Source organism: Lissotriton helveticus, chromosome 3_2, assembly GCF_964261635.1.
Source record: "Lissotriton helveticus chromosome 3_2, aLisHel1.1, whole genome shotgun sequence".
Taxonomy (NCBI): Eukaryota; Metazoa; Chordata; class Amphibia; order Caudata; family Salamandridae; genus Lissotriton; species Lissotriton helveticus.
Genome location: NC_136062.1, coordinates 79,183,550 through 79,204,337, shown reverse-complemented (window position 1 = coordinate 79,204,337; position 20,788 = coordinate 79,183,550). Strand labels below are relative to the sequence as shown.

At 40.9% G+C, this 20,788-nt stretch overlaps 1 protein-coding gene across 1 annotated transcript in view; it reads left to right on the top strand.

Annotated features, from left to right (window-relative positions):
* Window positions 1–10,733, top strand: part of LOC144826224 (tropomodulin-2-like) — a 322,058-nt gene extending 311,325 nt beyond the window's left edge. Inside the window, exons 9-10 of the mRNA XM_078684601.1 lie at window positions 57–201; window positions 9,936–10,733. Coding sequence (XP_078540727.1) covers window positions 57–201; window positions 9,936–9,970 — 180 coding nt within the window. The 3' untranslated portion in view covers window positions 9,971–10,733. The remainder of the gene's footprint in view (window positions 1–56; window positions 202–9,935) is intronic.
* The last annotated feature ends 10,055 nt before the right edge of the window (window positions 10,734–20,788 follow it).

The following is a 20,788-nucleotide window of genomic DNA, read 5'->3' as shown; positions in this document are numbered from 1 at the left end:
GAATATGTCAGTGTTATATTGTGTTTGATTTTTGCTGTTTGTCTTATATAAAACAGAGGCAGCAGCTGGGAACAGCTGTAGAAATGGAAATTGCCAAAATGCTGGAAGAAAACTCAGTGATTCTCAAGTTTGGATACCAGTTCACACAGCAGGGCCCGAGAACCAGGGCCGCAGCGTCGATCACAAAGAATAACGACCTAGGTGAGATTCCGCAGCTGCTCTTGTATATCCATGTGTACAGGCGCACACTGCTATGTACTGAATAGTCCTCCTGCAGGCTGCCAGCGTAATTATCTTCCTTTATGCACCCATGACACTCTCAAAGAATTCAAATGCAACTCTGGAAAATGTACATCACCACTCACACCTTTAGTCCTTCTTCTGCTTTATACAGATTCTGCCATTTTCTAACCCTGCCCCTTGATTTGGAATTGCAGAATTATACATGCTCTTCATGGCAACGGAATACGTGGTTTGCATGTCCACTTGCTAACCCGCATTTTACACACTGCCATTGCAATTGCAAAGTATGTTTTCACTTGTATTCCATCCCTTAACATGGAAGGAGCCCCCGCAATATACACAAGATCTGCAGTCATTGAGTGAAGCATTTCAATGTTCAAGATTCAAGCCCCCAGAGTAGGATGTAGCATAACATGGCCTGGCAGCTTTGCATACTATCGGACATTGAAAAAGGTTCGTGCCCAAGTATTTGTGTTTTCCACTTATGCTGGACATTGATTTGCTGCCCCCAAGCAGGGACTGCTCCTCCTCTGTTATGGGGGAGGAGCATCGCCCCACTGAAAAATAAAATTATAATAAAACCACTTTATTATAATTTTTTTTTTCATTACAGCCAGCCGGGGTTAGGCCGGGGTCATCCTGCCGAGCGTCATGCTACAGGAAGGAGTGTAGGGATCTTGTAAGTCTGCATGTCAGTTTGGTCCACTACCTTAGGCTGGGCCACACAGATATACGCACTCATTCTTCTCCCTCCCAGCTGTGTTGCAACAGCCGGGTTGGAGAAATCCCCAGGCTCCCTGGGCCTGAGAGAGCATCAAGTAAACCGGCTCAGGCCAATCACAGCACTGCTTCATACTGGTATTACCTGCCTGAAAGCAGTGCTGTGATTGCCCCCTGGGAGCCTGTACAGTGGGACCAGTGTTGGGACAGGAGCACCGAGGTGGGAAGCGCAGGAGCAGGTAAGTGTAAAAAAAAAAATCCCCTCATGCCCACCGCATTCGTATTGCTTCACAACCCCGAAATAAGATACAGCTCTTAGTAGTCTGTTCAGCCTTATCATTATCTTCCCAGGAGGAGGGTCTCATATTCATTGGTGTGCTTACTGTGCATTTTTCTGAAGATGTATACAAAAGGAGGCCGGCACCCATTTGTCCTAGGTGAAGGGCTCTTGTAGACGCTTGCAGCCTTCCAAGACTTGCTGGTAGCAATGTTTGGGATGGGGCCTTCCTGGGAGGCAGAAGAAGCTAAACCAAAGGGGATGATGGACGGAGTGTTGAACATTGCAAGCACTCACCCCTAGTCAACTGATCTGGGTTTAATCCATCATCATTCTTTAGCTCACTCCGCCACCCCAGTTGACATGGCCATATGCAAATCAGTCTGACCCTGTGCCTCATGGGAACAGTCCAGCCGGAACTGCCAAGCCATGCCTTCCCTTGACCTGAAACAAGCATCCTGCGACTGGTTTCTGGCTAATCAGCCAGGCTAGCTTGAATCCAGTGGCAAAGCGAGCAAGGGAACCACATCTGGACATACCCTGCCAATTTAGGGCGAACAAAGCAAAACCAAAGGGGATGATGGACGGAGTGTTGAACATTGCAAGCACTCACCCCCAGTCAACTGATCTGGGTTTAATCCAGAAGAAGCTGACAGAACATCTGTGAGGGGTGAATGAACAGAAGAGTTCAAGGAGGACTGGGAGTGGGCTTTAGTAAAATCAATGGCCTTATGCAATTGTACTTGGAAAGTAGGCGGGGGGAGAGGCACCCATTTTGCCTCCCTCAAATTCAGACATGGTGGAAGAAATTACTGGAATTTGGTAGAGGAGAGGGTGAAGGCAACAACACACCAGCTTGACCCCAGTAGGGGCCTTGTATAAGCTTTTTGGGGTATGGACTCATTTGTTCGTTAATCTAATCCTCAACCTTTGTTATTAGTAATATACATACCAGAAAAAGGTCATATCCTCTGCTATGATGGAAAAGGGAGGGAGGAAGCTTACTAAGGGTCAGTGCCGGTAACATAGAAATGATATATTGTAATTGTTGACAAAACTATCCGAATTTTATGTTATTGCTGCTGGGAATAATATCAAAGGTATAAATTAAATGTTATACCACTTCCTTATCATGCCGTAAAATGAAAATTTCACATAGTATTTCCTCACAACACTGTCACTTTTAGTGGTGACCCTAAAACCAAATAACCTGGTTATGGGCAACACTGCCCATTGTCAAGAGAGGGCACTAATGTGACCCAGTCGGTATTAATGCATTTAACAAACGTGTTCTAGAAATGCACTGTTTCTACTAATTGTGCAAAAAAAATATAGGTTGCCCCCTGAACTCCTCTGAAAAAAGCGTTTTCGTTAACAGTAGGGCCTGTTCCTATTTGAAAACAAATAATCTACAAATATTTTTTTCTCAAGAATCGTTTCAGAGAGAACCCCAGTAAAATTGCCTTCAGAATAAGATATTTTTAACGATATAATGGGCAAAATTGAATTTAAATTACAAAATTTCTACAGTTTATTCTAGCAACATGGGTGCTTACTGGCCTAAAATAGTTTGTGGATGGGAACATTTAAACTACTACTCCCAAGGTGTTGTGGTTTATATTATCAGAGTTTGTTGGAAGTTTGAGAGGACGTACCTCCTCCAGTAAATAACTCACACTGAGGAGTCTGTATTTTCTTGGTACTTTATTACCACGCCAAAAAACCGTACCACTCAAAATGGGTTTTGCTGAAATACAATAATCTGATACTCGTCTAGCGTCTTCGCATGGCCCTAAACAGCAATTGAAGATTAGGCCTTATGGAAAGAGAAATGTTGTTACCTCATCCATAGGCGACAAAACAAGTTAAGGAGCAAGCAAGCGTAGGTGATGTTGCTATTTTCAACGACAGGTACATTTTTTAACCTTAGTGAAAACAACCGTAAATTCAGATTGTGTAGAAAATCATGGATCAAAGGTTTTGTGCTTTTTATATTTTTGTGCAGTAGTAATAACATGCAGAACGTGGTGGATTTGCTTTTGAAATGGCATATACACACTAATATTGTGTTATTGCATTTGAAACAAATTTGATATGTCTTGTTAAAGTGTATTTTTCTGACTTATGTTAACTAGCCCTCAGTTTAGGCCTTGACACCATCTTGTTCAAAATGGCTGTCTCCTGCGTGTTCACTGTTCATTTATTTCTGCAGCACACAACAAGCAATCTCATGCTTATATATTTCCAATGATGTTTTCTTGCTGTTCTTGAAGAAAACTTTCCACGCACACAAATGTGTGGGAAATGTTGCATTACTCAAGGAGCCTCCGCTAGCTCACTGTACCATATTCATTCACAATAGTTTGCTTTTGTAATTGGTTTGTCCTGCCATCTCCAGATGACATTAGCCTAAAGTGGGTAGAATAAATATTTAATGTGGTGGGATAGTGCTTACATGCTAATGCAATACGACATTTCATAGAATCGTGCTCTGAGTTAATGAGAATCTAATTCTTTTGCTCACATTATGATCATTTAGCACAACTAATAATTTCCTGTGCAAGAGAACCAGTGTAAAAACACTTGTGTTTGGGGGTGAGCTCGAAGACTTTCCATTACTCGTGGGATGTTGCCCTATTCCTTACTGATTTCGTGACTTCATACGTAGGGGCACATGCATTAACATTGTAAATTGCAAATACCTAATTGCAAATTCCTGAGAATCGTAATTTACAATGCATGAAACTCAAAGGGTTTCAGATTGCGATTCCCAGGTGGTTGCAAATCGCTTTGACTCATTAATATTAATGAGATAGATCGCACTTTGTGACCCCCTCGGAATCGCAAAAATCACAGGGATGGTGGCCTGCTGAGGTCAGTAGACCACCATGTCTGTGATTGTTTTTAAACAAAGCAATCTTTTTTTTTGTAAAGCAGTCCGTTTTCATTAGCCCTTTGGATGCGGCCGAAATTTTCCCGCAGTGTGGAAAAATTTCATGCGTGCGCAAATCGGACGGCTCCCGGCTGTCCGACGCACAAGCCATCCGTTAAAGGTAAACAAGGTGCTTTACAAACAGTAACATTAAAAGCTTTCTTTTCATTTTTTAATAGCAGGCAATGGTCCGTGGGACCACTGCCTGCTCTTAAAAATGCCTTGACAACCATTCACAAAGGGGAAGAGGTTCCTTGGGGGCCCCTTCCTATTTGCGAATGGGTTACCACCTACTTTAAGTAGGTGGTACTATGCAAATGTTTTGCTACCGAACTCACTGTCACAAAACATTCATGCATACTTTTAGGATTTGGTATTTGGAAGGGACGCCCTTAACGCACCCCTTCCAAAAACCGAATTGCAAAACTGTACCAACGAAGGAAAGGATGAAGTCAGGTATCCTTTAGTATGAAATAGACTTTATTGAGTCTAAGTAACGGACCCACAGCAGAGCAGGCTCACAGTGAAGACCAGTAGAAGAGAATCAATACAAGCGAATTCCAGAATGGAAGAGACAGATAGAACAGGGATAGAAACAGAAGAAATACAAAAGAGGAGAGAACAGAAGAAGAGAACAGAACATTACACATCTTCCCCTTTTTGGGAAAACTCAAAATGAAACATTTTTTTTTTTAAAAACAAATCATATTATAAAACATAATATAATACAATCCTAAAGAAGGTATAAAATTAAGATAAAACAAAATCTTTAAAACGTATAGGTAACTTACAAATTCTTTATGAAGATAACATGGGAGGTAAAACAGAAACTGAAACAGGATCATCAACAACATTTTCAGAATCTGAAAGGGAGACCACACTTCTATGCGAGATAGGAGAAGTAGATGTGACAACATTATTATGTAAATTAGATGATACAACATTTGAAGAAGAACCAGAACCTTCAAACAAGATATAATCATCCAAATTATGAGTAATGGCAGTTTTGGTAAAAATTGCAGCTTGCTTATCAGAGATAGAAACAAGTCTGTTCTTGTTCCACCACTTCCCATCGCGAAGTAAACAAGAACTAAGTCCAACCTTAGATATTTTGTAAGGAGAAGAGAAAGAAGATTCTTCTTTCTTGACAAGAAAATGTTTCTTGATGAGAACATAAGAACCAGAATTAAATTCTGTTGCTTTAACATGTTTACGAATATCAAAATGATATTTTTGTTTGCTTTGTGCTAGAGCAACAGATTTGCGTAAAAGAGCATCTTTATCAACATTGGTGGCATGTCTTGAAGAGGAATTGAAAGAATGTCGCTCTAACCAAGAAGGCAGAAGTAGAGAGCGACATTTTCTACCTCTTAACAACTCAAATGGAGTCAAATTAGTTGTTGAATGAGGTGAGTTGTGATATGCATTGACCTTGTTATTAAGAAAAAGATTCACATCTAACCCAGAGGATAGAGCAGTCTCAACCCCTTCTTTGAGAAAACGATTCGCTCTCTCAACAAGTCCATTAGAAGCAGGACTGTACAAAGCTACTTAAACATGTTTAATATCCATGAGTTCTAAGAAATCTTGCATGGCATTTGATACAAAATGAGTACCATTGTCTGCAACAAGCTCTCTTGGAGGACCTTCAGCAGAAAATTTTTTTTTAAGGAATTGCAAAACAGAATCTGTCGAGGATGAATCAACAAAAGAAAAATAAATTCATTTGGAAAAATAATCAATCAGGACCAATAAAAATCTTGATGAAGTAGGTAGTAGATTAAAAGGTCCAGCAAAATCCAACGCAACTTTTATCCTGGGACCATCAGGTAAAGAAACAGGATGTAGAGGATTTTGTGTAGTCTTCCAATGTTTGTCAGAGACAACGCATTGAGGACACAAATCAACAAAAGAATAAACTTGGGCATTTAGAGAAGGTCACCAGTAATTTTCTCTGAGTTTCTTACAAGTAGCAGTAATTCCTAAATGTCCTGTGTGTGCAATCAATATTAGTTTATTCCTAACAGTAATTGGAGGAATAATATAGCCATTCCTAGTGCAAATACCATTCTCTAGTGACTATTCCGAAGAAATTTGTGCAAAAGATCTTCAATTATGTCGAACATTTCTAATTGGAGGCCAACCCTTGACAATAAAATCTGAAATTTTCATTAAATCATGATCTGCAGAAGTAGCCTCAAGCCAATCTTTCTCAGATATGACACCATTGGATGAAGAAGAAACATCCATGGAAGCTACAACACAGTCAAATTCATCAATAACATCATCAGTTGAAGGCAAAGGAAGTCGAGAGAGACAATCCTCCCTGAAATTCTTACCACCGTGGATATACTTAATGGTAAAATTGCATTCCTGTAATGTAGATAAAATGCGTACCAGTCAAGCAGAAACTTTGCCCAAACCATCTCCTTGTAAAAGATAAACAAGAGGTTTATGATCTGTGTACAATGTAAAAGAATTACCCCAAAGATAGGTTTTGAATTTGGACACAGCCCAGACACAGGCCAATGCCTCTCTTTCATCGTCGAATATTTGGACTCCGCACTGGATAAGGATCTTGAAGCAAAAGAAATTGTGTGATCCTTACCTAAATTTTGTTGTCCAAAAATTGCACCAAGACCATTCAAACTGGCAGCAACAGTAACTGTGCAATGATGCCCATGAACAAATGGACTGAGCGCAGGAGCATTTACAACCAGCTTCTTAATATCTTCAAAAAAGCGGTATTGGCATCATTTGTCCAAACAAAACTAGTACCTTTCTTGAGCAGAGTCCTCAAAGGCTGGACACAAGTAGAATATTCAGGAACAAAACAAGCATAGTACTCGCAAAGACCTAAGAAAGATCTAAGGGTATCTTTATTAGAGGGAGGCGGAGCTTTAACAATGGCCTCAACATTGCAGAATTTAGGTTTAATACCTGCTGGAGTGATGGTATGTCCCAGATAATCAATTTGTTTAACCAGAAATTTGCATTTCTCAGGTTGAACCGTGACCCCTCTTGAATTTAAGATGGAAAAAACTTTATGTAAAATTTGTGAATGTTCTTCCTTTGTTTCTGTGAAAACAAGAATGTCATCTTGATATGCCTGAACGTTTTTAATATCTGCGAAAAGAACATCCATGACTTTTTGAAAAACTGAGGCTGCCGAAGCAAAGCCAAACGGCAGCCTCAAAAATTTGTAAGCTCCATAAGGAGTAACAAATGTGGTGAGGTCTTGAGAATCATTGCTAAGAGATATCTGGTGATATGGAGAACGAAGATCAATGCTAGAAAAATATTTAGCATGACCAATATTAGCAAGCATTTGCTGTATATGTGGAAGGGGATGACAGTCGATTTAAATTGCGATTTAAAGACCTGAGGTCCACACAAAGACGAAGATCGCCATTTTTCTTTTTTGCAAGAACAATGGGAGATACCCACTGAGAGGAGTCAGTTGAAGTGATGAGACCATCTGCAACAAGTCTCTCCAATTGTTTTTTAAGATCGTCCATGACACTAATAGGGACTGGTCTGCCCTTGTGAGTGACTGGTGTAACATTGGATTTGAGTTTGATAACATGTTCAAAACCTTTAATAGTACCAATCCTATCACTAAAGACAGAAGAATTTTTTTTTTTAAATAAATCAATAGGAGAAGAATCATTATTAATAGATAAAATAGGAAGATCTCCTAATACAATTGGATTTTTGTGACCAGGTTTCAAATAAATACCTAATTTGCCTAAGTCTCTCCAACCAACCAAGTCTCTGCCTTTGAGTGCAACATAAATCTTGGTTTCGGTAGATCTACCAAGAATGTTAAGGGAGCCAATGAAGAAACCAAGAAGATCAATATCTTTGTCACCAAAAGCTTTAGGACAAATATCAGGAGCTTGTAATGATATGGAGTGACCCCAAACATTGAAAAAGGTAGTATCCGCCAGTACCGTAATAGGGGCACCCGAATCAGCCATAACTTGAAATGATTTATTATTAATAAGGGCTTGACACAATGGTTTTTCACAATCAGATGGTTCATCAATAGATAAAACATGTTGGAAAAGGTATTTGTGCACTCATGAACAGAATGATCAGAGACTGGGTTGAGAGAGGACTGTACAGGAGACTCTAATTCAACACTATAAATTGTTACTTTTGGATTCGCAGTTTTATAGAAGCGACGAGATTTACAAATTCCTGGAAATGACCTGTCCTTTTGCATTTACCACATTTTTACTTAAAGCAGGACATGAAGGAAAATTAGCAATATGGGTTTTAGAACCACACCTAAAACAAAAGCTACTTTTAAAATCTTTGTTAACTTTGATAGCTGAAATGGAGAACTCAGCATTCTCAGAAATATATGAAATAGGTGAATGACCTTCATTTGTGTTGTGTCTTGTGTTGATGAAAACACCAAGTGGATCAATGAATTCCCATCTGAAATTTCAAAAGAAAACTGTAGCTTGCGTTCTAGAATCAGATGATGATTCTGCGGCTGAAATTGTATCAGTTGTTCAGGATCACACTAGCTCTATACGATAAATAATTGAAGAAACAGACCTGTTTTGAAGGAACAGTCAGTCATGCTTGCGTGTGTCTGAAGAAACAATGTATCCAGGCAGCTAGTGAGAAGTTCAGGAGGTCGACTTGTATCAACAACGTTTCAAATGAAACCCGTTTGGAGAGAAAATCCAAACAGAAGGCTTCAGACATCAGCTGCTGGGCATAAATCTTCGTAGTACTTGATGAAATGAGTGAGCAGTGATGCAAACTCTCTTTCCCCAACACTCCTGGTACCAATATATGTACCAACGAAGGAAAGGATGAAGTCAGGTATCCTTTAGTATGAAATAGACTTTATTGAGTCTAAGTAACGGACCCACAGCAGAGCAGGCTCACAGTGAAGACCAGTAGTAGAGAATCAATACAAGCGAATTCCAGATTGGAAGAGACAGATATAACAGGGATAGAAACAGAAGAAATACAAAAGGGGAGAGAACAGAAGAAAACAGAACATTACAAAAACCCAATTTGCGATTCGGTAACAGATTACCGAATCACAATTTGGGTTTGATGCATGTGAAAAACCTTTTTTGTATTCGCAAACGGGCCAATTCTGCGAATTGGCCCGTCTGAAAAAACAAAAAAAATAAAAATGCTTCATGCATATGCCCCTTAGAAGTTTCCTGATTTTCAAATTATTCTGTATTGCCTTATCTACTGAGAGCCTGGCAATGACGTTATACCTTTGCACCTCTAACGTCTGTACTTCACCTTTTGAATTTGTGTAATAAATCTTAAACATTTCTATTTCTGCTCTGGAACTCAATCGCTGAATCCGTCCTTACTTAATTTACTGTATTTTGACATGCCTTATCTAAGGGACACATTGCCTCATGAAATGAAGGTATAATACTGTATCCAATTCAACAACCTGTGGGCGTATTGTTGAGGTAATTTTTTGTGGTGTACAATTTTAGGGGTTCTTAATGCCCCCACCTGACAAAATGTGGTATACCATAGTTCATGAAAATGAACTCTGGAGGACTTGAGAACGAATCCTGGCAAGGCATGCTCAACCTTCCATAGGTTGGTAAAGTAAGCACCATAAAGTGGTTATTGATAACATTCGTCATTTCAAGATCTTAAAATTGAACCAGTTCTTATTTGTATTATTTCAATGCAATTTCCTTTTGTCTTTCACATAGCTTTAGGAAGCATGCAGCTAAATCTCTTTTTGTTCTTTTGGCACAGTTCGTAAGAGGCGAGTAGAAGGAGACCTCCAGTAGACTGACCGCAGCTGCGACTGAAGAAACATTTGTAGCGGCGTTCACCGAAGCGCGAATAAAATGCCCACCTTTTGAAAGCAAGATCCTGGATTAACTACTAGAATGGGTTATATTCTGTTGTGTATTGGACATAGACAGTCAGAGAAAACAGGTGAAACTCGCTGTCACATGAGAACCTACCTGTATATACGTTAAAGAAAGTAATCATACTTCACCGAAAAGGAGTCATATGTATTTTACACAGCTTGTGACTGTGGAGAGATTCAGACATTTGTTTACAGTTATCGGTTGTTTCTATACAATTTTGCAGGTATCACATTTGCATGTATTCCATTCCTTTGTTGCAAACTGCATTCTGTTTTGCCAAACTAACTCTGCTGAAACTAATGTCTTTTGACTGTTTCTGAGAACAATAATTGTACATGTATATATGCCAAGAGCTGCTTTGGTTGTGCTGATGTATTCCACATTACTCAAATATGTTCTCTGTTTGTGTCTTTGTTTGAGTCCACCCTCAGGTATATACACAAAGATTCTGCTCTGGGTTAAATGTCTTACACTCATGGTGCTTCTCAAACCATGCGTTCCTGCTTTTAGGGTAGTGCTTAATTTGAGCCAGTGGTTGCCGTTGGGGAAACCAGCACTTATTTTTAAGGATCGGTACTTATTTTTCCTCATCAAATATTGACCACAACCAAGAGAGGGAAAATCACCCAAACAGGAAAGAAAGAGGAATAGAAAGATGGAAAACAGTCTACAAAGAGAAAAAGTAGGGACTGGCAAGAGTGAGAAAAAGCGGCAGTACTGTCTGGCAGTGGATTGAAGAGGCATGCGATGAATTCAACTCTACGCAGCCATGAAATTTTAATGGCAGAGCTGTGTACACCAGCACTCGTTCTTTTACCAACTAAGCACTGCTACGGGGTCTTTCTCTTGGTATGATATGACAAGGCTTGCAGTCTTGAGTTTATCATTGGAACTATCAACTGAAGACTAGAAGACACCAATCCTGTCTGTTCATAAGTATGAAAAACATCCAGCTGGTGCATGCAGTGCCGAAACAAATCTGCAGTAAGAGCGGGATGCTGTTGCTGGAAAGATTACGTGAGCCGTTGAGGGATGGTGTGGCACAATTCTCATGTTAATTTCTGTTGAATTCAGAAACTAATTTGATCTGCTGTGTCTGGTCCACAAAGGCCAGTGATATGATGCCGTTCCTCCATCAGTCAGACAATCCCAGAGTCAATCCACACCCACACATTACAGCCGTCCCTTCCTCAGTTACATGCCTTTATCAGATCAGGCCTACAGTTCCCTTCCCACTCACAAAGTACAACATGCCATACATTTTTGCCAGTTTCAAGAGCAATGTCTACTCTCACATTTAAAGTTTTCTCTTCCACTCAAGTGAGTTAAGGAGAACCATCTTAATTCATAGAAAGCACTAGAAAATGTGTCCTTTTCGAGTCAAAATATGTACTTTTCGTTGGAGTGCTCCAGAAAGGAGACGGGAACCAGTGGCTAAGATGCCACATTTAGTACAAGGATATCCACTGCATTTGCAAAATTGTGTTGCCCTGGGCAAATGCTCTGTTTCCTTTTTCAGTTCCTCCTTTCTTACAAAGTTGTGAATGCCTAAAAAGAGACCAAACGCTAGTATTAAGTACTTATTATTACGTGCTGTAAAAAGTGATATTCTGCTACCCCGAGAAGCACTTAGTGGTGCTTCAGTTTACGGTTTTGTGTCCTAATACTGCTCAATCATACCTTAGCTAAACACCTGGCTGGGCTAACCGTAGCCATCAATTAAAGTGGCTGATACTTCCTCTGGCGCTATCCAATACAATATACTTATCTGAGATGACAAAAGAAGCGCTTACACCACCGTTGCCTCGTTTTTAATGTAGCCAATTTAAACAATATGATTTTGGGAGGTAACCAAGCTTTTTGTAAGTTTACTCAGAACCAACTTGCATATGCTGCACACATTTTCTGGGAAGTTTAGGTATTAAAGTATGATTTTATGTATGAGCATGAACATTTATTTGAAAAATTCTGTTATTGTTAGGGTATTTTGAAATAATGTGTAGGTGCATAATGTACTGCCAGTTTTGTTAACTACGTTTGTATTAAGCACTACTTTTGCTAATTGTTTTACTGTTTTAAAAATGTATAGAGCAGTTATTGCCAACTTTTGAATGTTTTTGTAGTTTCAGACAATTATGGGTCCCAAATACCTTAATTCAAACATGGAAAATGTTTATTTTCTACTTTCACCCTCTATCTTCTTTTAGTTATGTGTATTATTTTGAGAATATACATACACACACACAGTAACTTACACACCTTTCTATCACCACACTTAAGTTCTTGAATGGGGTCCAGGCTACCGGGAGTAGGCTTGCCTGCCTTCCCTGTGACATCAGATTGAATGACCCTCTCCCAGTCCTGAGCAGGTGTTTACTCAGTGAAACAGTAAGGTGCGGTAGAAGAAAGTATCTTTCAGCTAACTGCTGAAGTAGTAGTGGTCTTTTTGTTGCCTCAACTCAGGATTTAGCTTGATCCATGCATCTGGACTGTCTACTATCAGGATTTCTTCTGCATCCCAGACGGTGTTGTTGTGATTCTGTGTGTGTTGCATACCTCAATTACAACAATGGTAGAGAAGGAAATGGCCAATCCACAGCATCTGGAAGGTGAGTCTTTATTCCATGGGCGATCAGTGCAATGTGCAAAGAAAGGTGTTGACAAATGATATATTTATATGATGTATGATGAAATATATAAATAATATATTTCATGATATGGAGCAAGAGATAGGCGATACAGGAAGCTCAGAGAAAGAGGCACATTGAGTAGACATGTAATATATCAGCAATACAGTTCAATTAATTTGTCCAGCTCCAGGGTGAGTAGAGAGTCTGGCAAGAGTTGCCAAACATCTTTAGGCCTAGAGGTTGGGGGTGGTAGTTATGCAAAATCTTCACTAATTTTGTCGCATTGCATCATATTATTGAATCAAGCACAGAATGGCAATCTTTTTTTTTTTTTTACAGATTTTTTTATAGCGCAAACTTGAATTGAAGGTATCGGGTATCAGAGAGCTTTACATAGCACCAGTTGAGTTGCATGAGGACACATTCATTGTTGTTAGGCACGGGTAGATTAAGTGATTTACCCAGAATCACAGGATGTTCAGTATCATTGCCGAGACTTGAACCCGGTTCCCCAGTTTCGAGGTCGACTGCCCGAGCTGTTAGGCCAACTCCTCTCCCTCTTACTTGGCTTATGCTTTTCTTATCATTAGTATAGGGCAGATGGCTGCTACCACCCATCCACCCTTGGACATTGGTGGAGCAGCCTGAGATGACTAGGTTGCTTACAGGCCACCTCCCAGTAAATGCATGATCTTTGTGTCAGCATTGCATTTATGGACATTTAATGTGTTAATGTGTAATGGTCCACGATGTAGGCAAAGGCATGCAAATATTTGGTTGTGGAAGACATCAAATGGCCAAGCCTTCCATAAAAAGTCACTTCATGTTTGTGGAAACGTATTTTAAGGATTTTGTTAGTTTTTAAAAATTAAGTATAGCATAAGACATGTACATGGAAGCATTAGATTACCATTATTAGGGACGGCCGTTGTTCACAGACTTGCAACATAGTAGAATTGGACAGAGTGCATATGGTACTAGCCGGTTTACTCCTGCCATGTGGAGGATTTTCATTTAATGGCAAGAGTAAGATTAATTTGTGGAGTAGAAATAAAATGGTCTTCAGTAGGACTTGCAGTGGCATCAGACTCAGCAGACGTGCACCTGGCAGTACATTTTTAAAGGTAGCCTCCTCAAACTGAGATTTAGGTGGTATTATGATTTGAACCGTCACCTTTGAATCAATATTAGTAGACATGTTTCTAGACTCCATTTTACAATAACCCGTAGGGATCCTAGCTTCTGCTGTTGATGGATTGTCACCTACCAGTGATATTAACTGTTAAAGGTTAAAGGATGGAGGTCCTGGCCAAAAAACGATCAAGTACCTGCTTCGGGATACTCTGTACGATCAGAAAAATAATGGCCTTGCTCCCAGAGGAGTCGAGGAAGAGTGTAGTGCAAGCCTTGGTGGTATCAAGGCTGGACTATGGCAACTCTCTCTTTCCGGGCTTTCCTAAATACGTTACGCATAGACTGCAAGTCATACAGAATGTGGCTGCTCGACTGTTGTTGAATATACCCAGACACAATTCAGCCAGACCCTCACTGAGGGAGCTTCACTTGTTCCCGGTCCAAGCCAGGATCAAATTTAAGTCCTTAAGCCTGGCTCACTGAGCCATGTATGGGAGAGGCATCTCCCTGATACAAAAGTTTGTCTCACATTACTCACCCCATCGCCACCTTAGGTCAAGCTCTAACTTTTTGATAAATCCTACCACATTCAAGAGAGCATGATGGGGCGTAAGGTCATTCACTCTTCTGGTACCCAAACTGTAGAACAGCATGGATCCAGAACTCCGAGTAATTGAAAACGAAGTGACATTCCAAAAAAATACTCAAAACATGGCTCTTTCCCTAAACCTATGTGCTGACATCTGCCTGTACTGTTTCACCTCAGCACTGAGATGCCCATGGGTAGTCACACACTTTACAAATCCCCTAAACCTTAACCTACAGGTGTTTCATTTATTTCTGTAAATTTTGCAGAGAGTTTGACCTTGGTACAACATAGGCTATGAAATCTGCACCCACTATATTACGATCAGGGAGAAAATGGATAAACTGTCATGCAAGTACATGTTTATTCTCCATGGGAGTCTTCAGTAGGGTTCCTTGACAGCTGGGATTCATGTATTAATTGTGATTTAAGTATGAAAAATTAAAAGAATCCACAAATTGAGGGACATTCAGTGGCGGCTGCTCTAAAATTGAAGCAGTGAGGGCGACGCGAACGGCAGGGCGAATAAATTAACCCACATACCTTCACCTGCAGCCTCCGCCTTGGTGCGCCTCTTCCAATGCTGGTCACGCTGCACAGGCTCCCAGGGGGCAATCACAGCACTGGTCTCATGCTGGTAATATTATGTACCAGCATGTAAGCAGCACTGTGATTGACCGAGCAGGCTGACTTGACACTCGCTCAGGCACAGGGACCCTGCAGCTTTTCTCCAATCCGGCTTTATAACACAGCAAGGGAAGCCCTGTCACCCTCTCCATTTGTACTTAGCAATCTATTAAAGAAATTATTTAAATTCTGTAATTGTTGAAATTATAGCGCTCTCAATCTGTTACCAAAATGGCCTAATTTTGGGACTGGTGGAGTGGGAGCACCATTGTAAATTAGCGGTGCTCCCGTAGTTGCCACATTTGCAGTTCCTCAACTCATTTTAGCGTGGGGGAGGTAGGGAAACACTAGGTTAACACAGACGGAACCTCTGTTAGTTCCGTCTGTGTTATACCTTTGACCTGGTGGCCTGTCCACCAAGAGGTCATCAGGTCACAGTGATGGTGATCTCATCCTATTGATGGCATGAACACTGTAATTTACTTTCCACCCGTGTCCACTGTCCAGTATACCTAGTTGAAAATGCAGACTGGCATCCGCTAGGGAGAAAACCCCCTTCATGTCTCAGCCATTTATATTTTGTTCTGAAAAAACAAACTTTTGTTTTTTGAAATACCTAAACTACGTCTGCGAAGCAACTTGAGTCGACTCGCGCAAGCTGCACAACAAAAAAGTAGAAACTGCAGCTGTAAGATCCAGAGAAGAGCACAGATAGTCCTAAAGTTCCTTTTGAAGAGACACCTGATGTGCTGCTAATGCTGTCAGAGCACGTAGGATATTGTTAGAAAAGAGTAAATTAAAAGAAACAACACTATTTCTTTTGATGTGTTGAAAATAGGTCTTTTCTCCAATACCTGAACAGTGGCATCAGCTGCAGATGCATGGCGTTGGAAAGACTTGCCTTTCCAGTTCCAAACTTCCAAACCTTTTTACCTCTGATTTCAAAGGCCTTGGGTAGTGACACTTGCAGGATAGGTGGCCCTGAGCGCACCACAGCGACCGTCCTGGACCCGGGGAATAGGAAATTCCCTCATTTCAATGGATAACACCTCATGGTATTGGAGTGCTACAAATCGCTGCTCTTGCCCTTGTACCCTTAATATGATAATCAATGTAATAATGTTAGTTGTAATACACATTGCAGCTAACACTACACTTGTGCACCAGGGCAACTGATTCTTAATGACGTTGCAGGTTTGTGCATGATAAGTAGGAGTTATGATGTTGAAATCTATATAAAAAATAATGTAGCTTTCCTCTTTACCTTCAACCAGGTAAGCTCCAAAACCCCTTAAGAGTAAGAGATTTGGAAACAACGGGAATAATGTTTGTTTGAATGGTCTTGCCTTACTGCAGTTAGAATGAAGTTGTACAGTGTGACATTTTATGATGCTCTTAGGCCAGTGCCTTCTGTGCTTCCTGAGCTTCGGTGAGTTACAATACACATGCAGACATGCATACATACACTGATACACCAATACCTTTGTTCGAAATCACTGAAAGGATACAAGGATGAGGTTGAAATTGAGAACTCTGGATGTTCATCAGCCAGTTCTCTGACATAGAGCCACCCTGTGTCCCACATGAATCTACAGCACTGAAGATGCCCTCACTACTCCTTCCTCCCCTATTGGTTTGTGGTATATCTGTCATATATTTGAGTTTTTTAGGTAATTTTTGATAATGTGGCCATAGTGTATTATTTAATAAACCCCTAATAAGTTTATGATAAATTGCTTTTAGCTAGCATATAAATTGGGGATACGATACCCAATGTTTCAATGTAACAAGCTGGCTCAATCAATGCACTAGCTGTGCAATGCTATATTTCACTCTGATTCGAAACAATGTAAGGGGAATCCTTCTTCAGAGACTAAAAATGTTAATTCCTCTTTAGTAAAATAGCACTAAGCAGGACACAGATAGTAGTGCACAGTGGATGGAAACATGCATGTTTTCTGCATTAGACACCGCTTGAAAACTGGATGGTTTGGATGATTTATCTGAATGTGTTTTGGTTTATTAAACATGTGATTTAAGCTATTAGCGTTGATAAAGCAGAAAGACTCATCTCCTCCCAATCTAGGATATGGATAGATGGAATCACCTTGCTGTCTACGGACCAATTTGTGTCTCCCTTTCAGTGGTCTAGCCTACATGTACTGGCATCTATGTTTAACACAATGATAGCAGGCAGAGACAAGAGGCACCCGGGTAATACTAAAAAGTGCCACGATACAGTAGCAGCACTTTAGTAGCCCCTGGATATGGTTTGCTGCAACACTAATTTGCTCATTATAGCCTGGATTCCCAGTCTCTCATTGAATGAACCATTTCTTAGGAAGTATTTCTTAGGAAGCTAATACCATTCTTTCACCTGACATACCCCACACACCCCAGTGGGAAGAAGAGCTACTTTCAAATAAAGGATTTAGGTGTCGGACCTATTTGCACAATTCTTTCAAAAATTGTTTGCGGGTTCTGTGAGTGAATGTGTTTCTTAAAATGTAGATATTGCCTCTGTTGATACTGTATTTATGCACTTTAAGTAATGCTCACTGATGTATGATGTGCTTGTTGAATGTTTCAAAGAAAATGTTATCTTTTCAAACAAACACATATGAGTGACGTTGTGCAAATTGCTTAAGAGATATTGAACCGAGCTCTGACTTACAGGTTTTACTTTTAAATAAATCATGAAACATAAAGGGCAAGCTTACTGTATATTGATTCTCACTACTGGTTACTCCTTCCAGTCGACTATAAGAGGCCTCTATGGTAATGCAAGTTTAATTTCCATGTTTTTCTGTTCTGTATGTTTCAATCACCTTTTGTGTACTGATGGTATGCCTTTAGTGGCCAAGAGTATGCCCAGACCTGTGCAACAGCTCGCTGTGCTACAGGATCAAAGCTGGCTCCTACTGGAATACATAACCAGGCCTAAAATGATCTGGGGTTGCTTGTGTTCCATTCTGGAGGGGGTCTCTCCTGCCAGTTCTGAATAGACTGTTCCCAGTAGGAGCAGGGTCAGCACTGACTTGCAATAGGCAAGACTGTGCCTAGAGTGAAACAGTGTGGACAAAATTAAGGGGTGGAATTATATCCATAGTGATTTCTGTGGTGTCTCTCTGCATAGAGAAGTTAAACGTTGCTGTGTCTATGGTGTCAAAATGTGCTAGTGACAATATAAGCTCATTGTCTTCTAGAATAGAATGGGTGGCAGAGGGAGGTTAGAGGAGATAGTTGAAGCTATTAAAAGAGTCAGAAGTTGGAGCTATTGAAGGAGCTGGTGTTACTAATAAAGATACTTTTAGCTTCTTTCTTAGTGTCTTGAAGTGTATCCTTACTATGCTACAATGGCGACGAGCTTACAGGCAAATTTTTCAATACCCCAATGGAAGAAAATAAAAAAGAAGAGAGAGGACAGTACATTTGGTGAACTTTCGCACTGATCGTGGAGAGGAGGTGCAAGGAGGTGCAAGGAGGTACCTGTGAGCTGAGGATAAGGATATTTGTACAACTGGAGTAGATCCCAGAGGCTGAGCATGAGGCTGTGACTGGAAGGTGGAGGAATCATCCTCTGTCTATGTGGAACGCATTTGCAGTGCAGCGCTATTAGAGAGTTTCTACCAGCCCAACGAACTGTAGAAAATAACGCCAAACGACGTCCACAGCCATTTTATGCGAGGAGTTAGTGTTGTGCTTTAGTTGCTGTTTACCTCACAACAATCTCTGCCAATTCAAGCCTGTCTAGCTGTGGAGATTGATGTTCAACGATGTTGGCTGCCATTTTAAGAGAGAAGTTAGATAGCAGTACTTCTTTTAGTTATATGTAATGTAATGTAATGTGTATACTTGTAAAGTGCACTGTTGCCAGTCAGTGTCCTGGCGCTGTATACCGTTGGGGAATCTGTCCTGGCTTTCCCTGTGGGGATGGTCCCTGCTGGGAATCCCCAGGGTGGAGCCATGCATCCCCGGCGTTGATGGGGCCATTGTGGAGATTAGGCAAGCTAATGCCCAGAGTTGCCGAGTGGGACCCCTGGTTAGAGTAGGCACCGAGGCGAGAATTATCGAGTCCGCTGACCCTGGTCGACGACCCTGCTGCGTCGGGAATCAAACCCTGGTCCCGGGCCAACTTCTGCTTCCGGGTCTGCCGCCTCTAACCAGTGAACCACACCCCTCCACATGCTCAACTGGAGCCAAAATATCAACGCAAATCCATACTGGCTGTCATCTTAAGAGGAGGTTTTAGTTTGTTTTATCTATGTGAGTGAGGAGTTTGTATAACTTAATGAACTCAGCAGCCTGCCACGTGGTGATTGGTACACCTTAAAGTTATAGCGTATATGATATAACTTACACCCTCGCAATGCAATGCTTATCACCCCACATATTACATCAGTCATGACATCTTCTATGACATCATTGATAATATCACTGCTACATTTGCAATAAAATTATTGATAAGAAAGCTGTGTGTGGCTGGGGTCGCATGTTATGGTTTTCTTAACCCCTTCTGCGCTCATGACAAGGTCAGCTCGTCATGGGCGTAACCTGTGCTACGCGGATGACGAGCTGACCTTGTCACGTAACCCGGGATTTTTAAAATCGCAGCGCGCAGCGGGAAAACCGCTAGCGCGCATGCGGTTAAGACATGAGCTATATTTCTTGAGATAAATATAACTGTTGAATTTGTGGTTTACGTGCTTCTGCACCATTATTACTTAATTCCATGTCTGAAATCCTGTACAATCATACAGAGCATGGCGGTGGTGCAAGTTATAGTTAGCTAAGTAAACTATAACTGGTGAATTTCAGTGTTTTCTTGCATTTGAAAATGATTTTGGAAATTGAGAAGAAAAGGTTAAGAAAAGGTTAAATAGCTAAGGTACTTACTTACAGCTATAATTCCACTTTCTCACCGACCAGCCACCCTGAAGATCTATGCTAGACACTGGGCCAATTTCCAAACTTGGTGTACTAAGGAGGGACTGCGAGTTTCTAGTTCTCAGTTTAGAAATCATGGGGCAGATTTACAAGAAACTGATTATCGCAGTGATGTGTCAGTTTACTTGGGTCATGCAAAAAAAACCTTGCGCCACTATGGATGCGTTGCATTTACAATGCGGCGCACCATGGTGCAAGTATTGACAGATGCGTAATGCATCTGTTGGCGCAAAGGTCACGCATTGCTGGAGTCGTGTCGCAAGCACAACACAACTCAAGCAATGCTCAAGAAGGCCTATACCTATTGTGCTTCGTCAATCCTTATGCCTGCTTCAAGCAGGCATAAGGTTTTGATGCAGTGTTATCGTAGAAGTGGCGCTGTGAAATCTTGTAGATTTCACTGCATCACTTTTACGAGGCTTTCTTGCATCGGAACGCCCACCCTGTATACATTTTACCTGTCGCTGGTATAATGTGGCGCAGGGCTTTACAACGTGACGCATCTCCCTAGATGCGCCACGTTGTAAATGTTTCACAACGTGGCGAGTTGTTTACGCCAATGCTGCGTCACAAAAGTGAATCAACAGTGGCACAAAAGTGGCGCAAGGGGCTTGTTAATCTAGATTTTTTACTTGGTGGGTTTTCTTTTGGGCTTGTAGCCTCTATATCCTATAGTCAATGGGCATCAATACAGGAATCAGATAGCCAGAGCTACTTCCACTGTCTGGTTTTCTTCCTGGCTGCTGGAAAGTTTGTTTTTGAGAAAGCCAATTCAGCATAACTCTATCCCTTCTTGGTATCTAATGT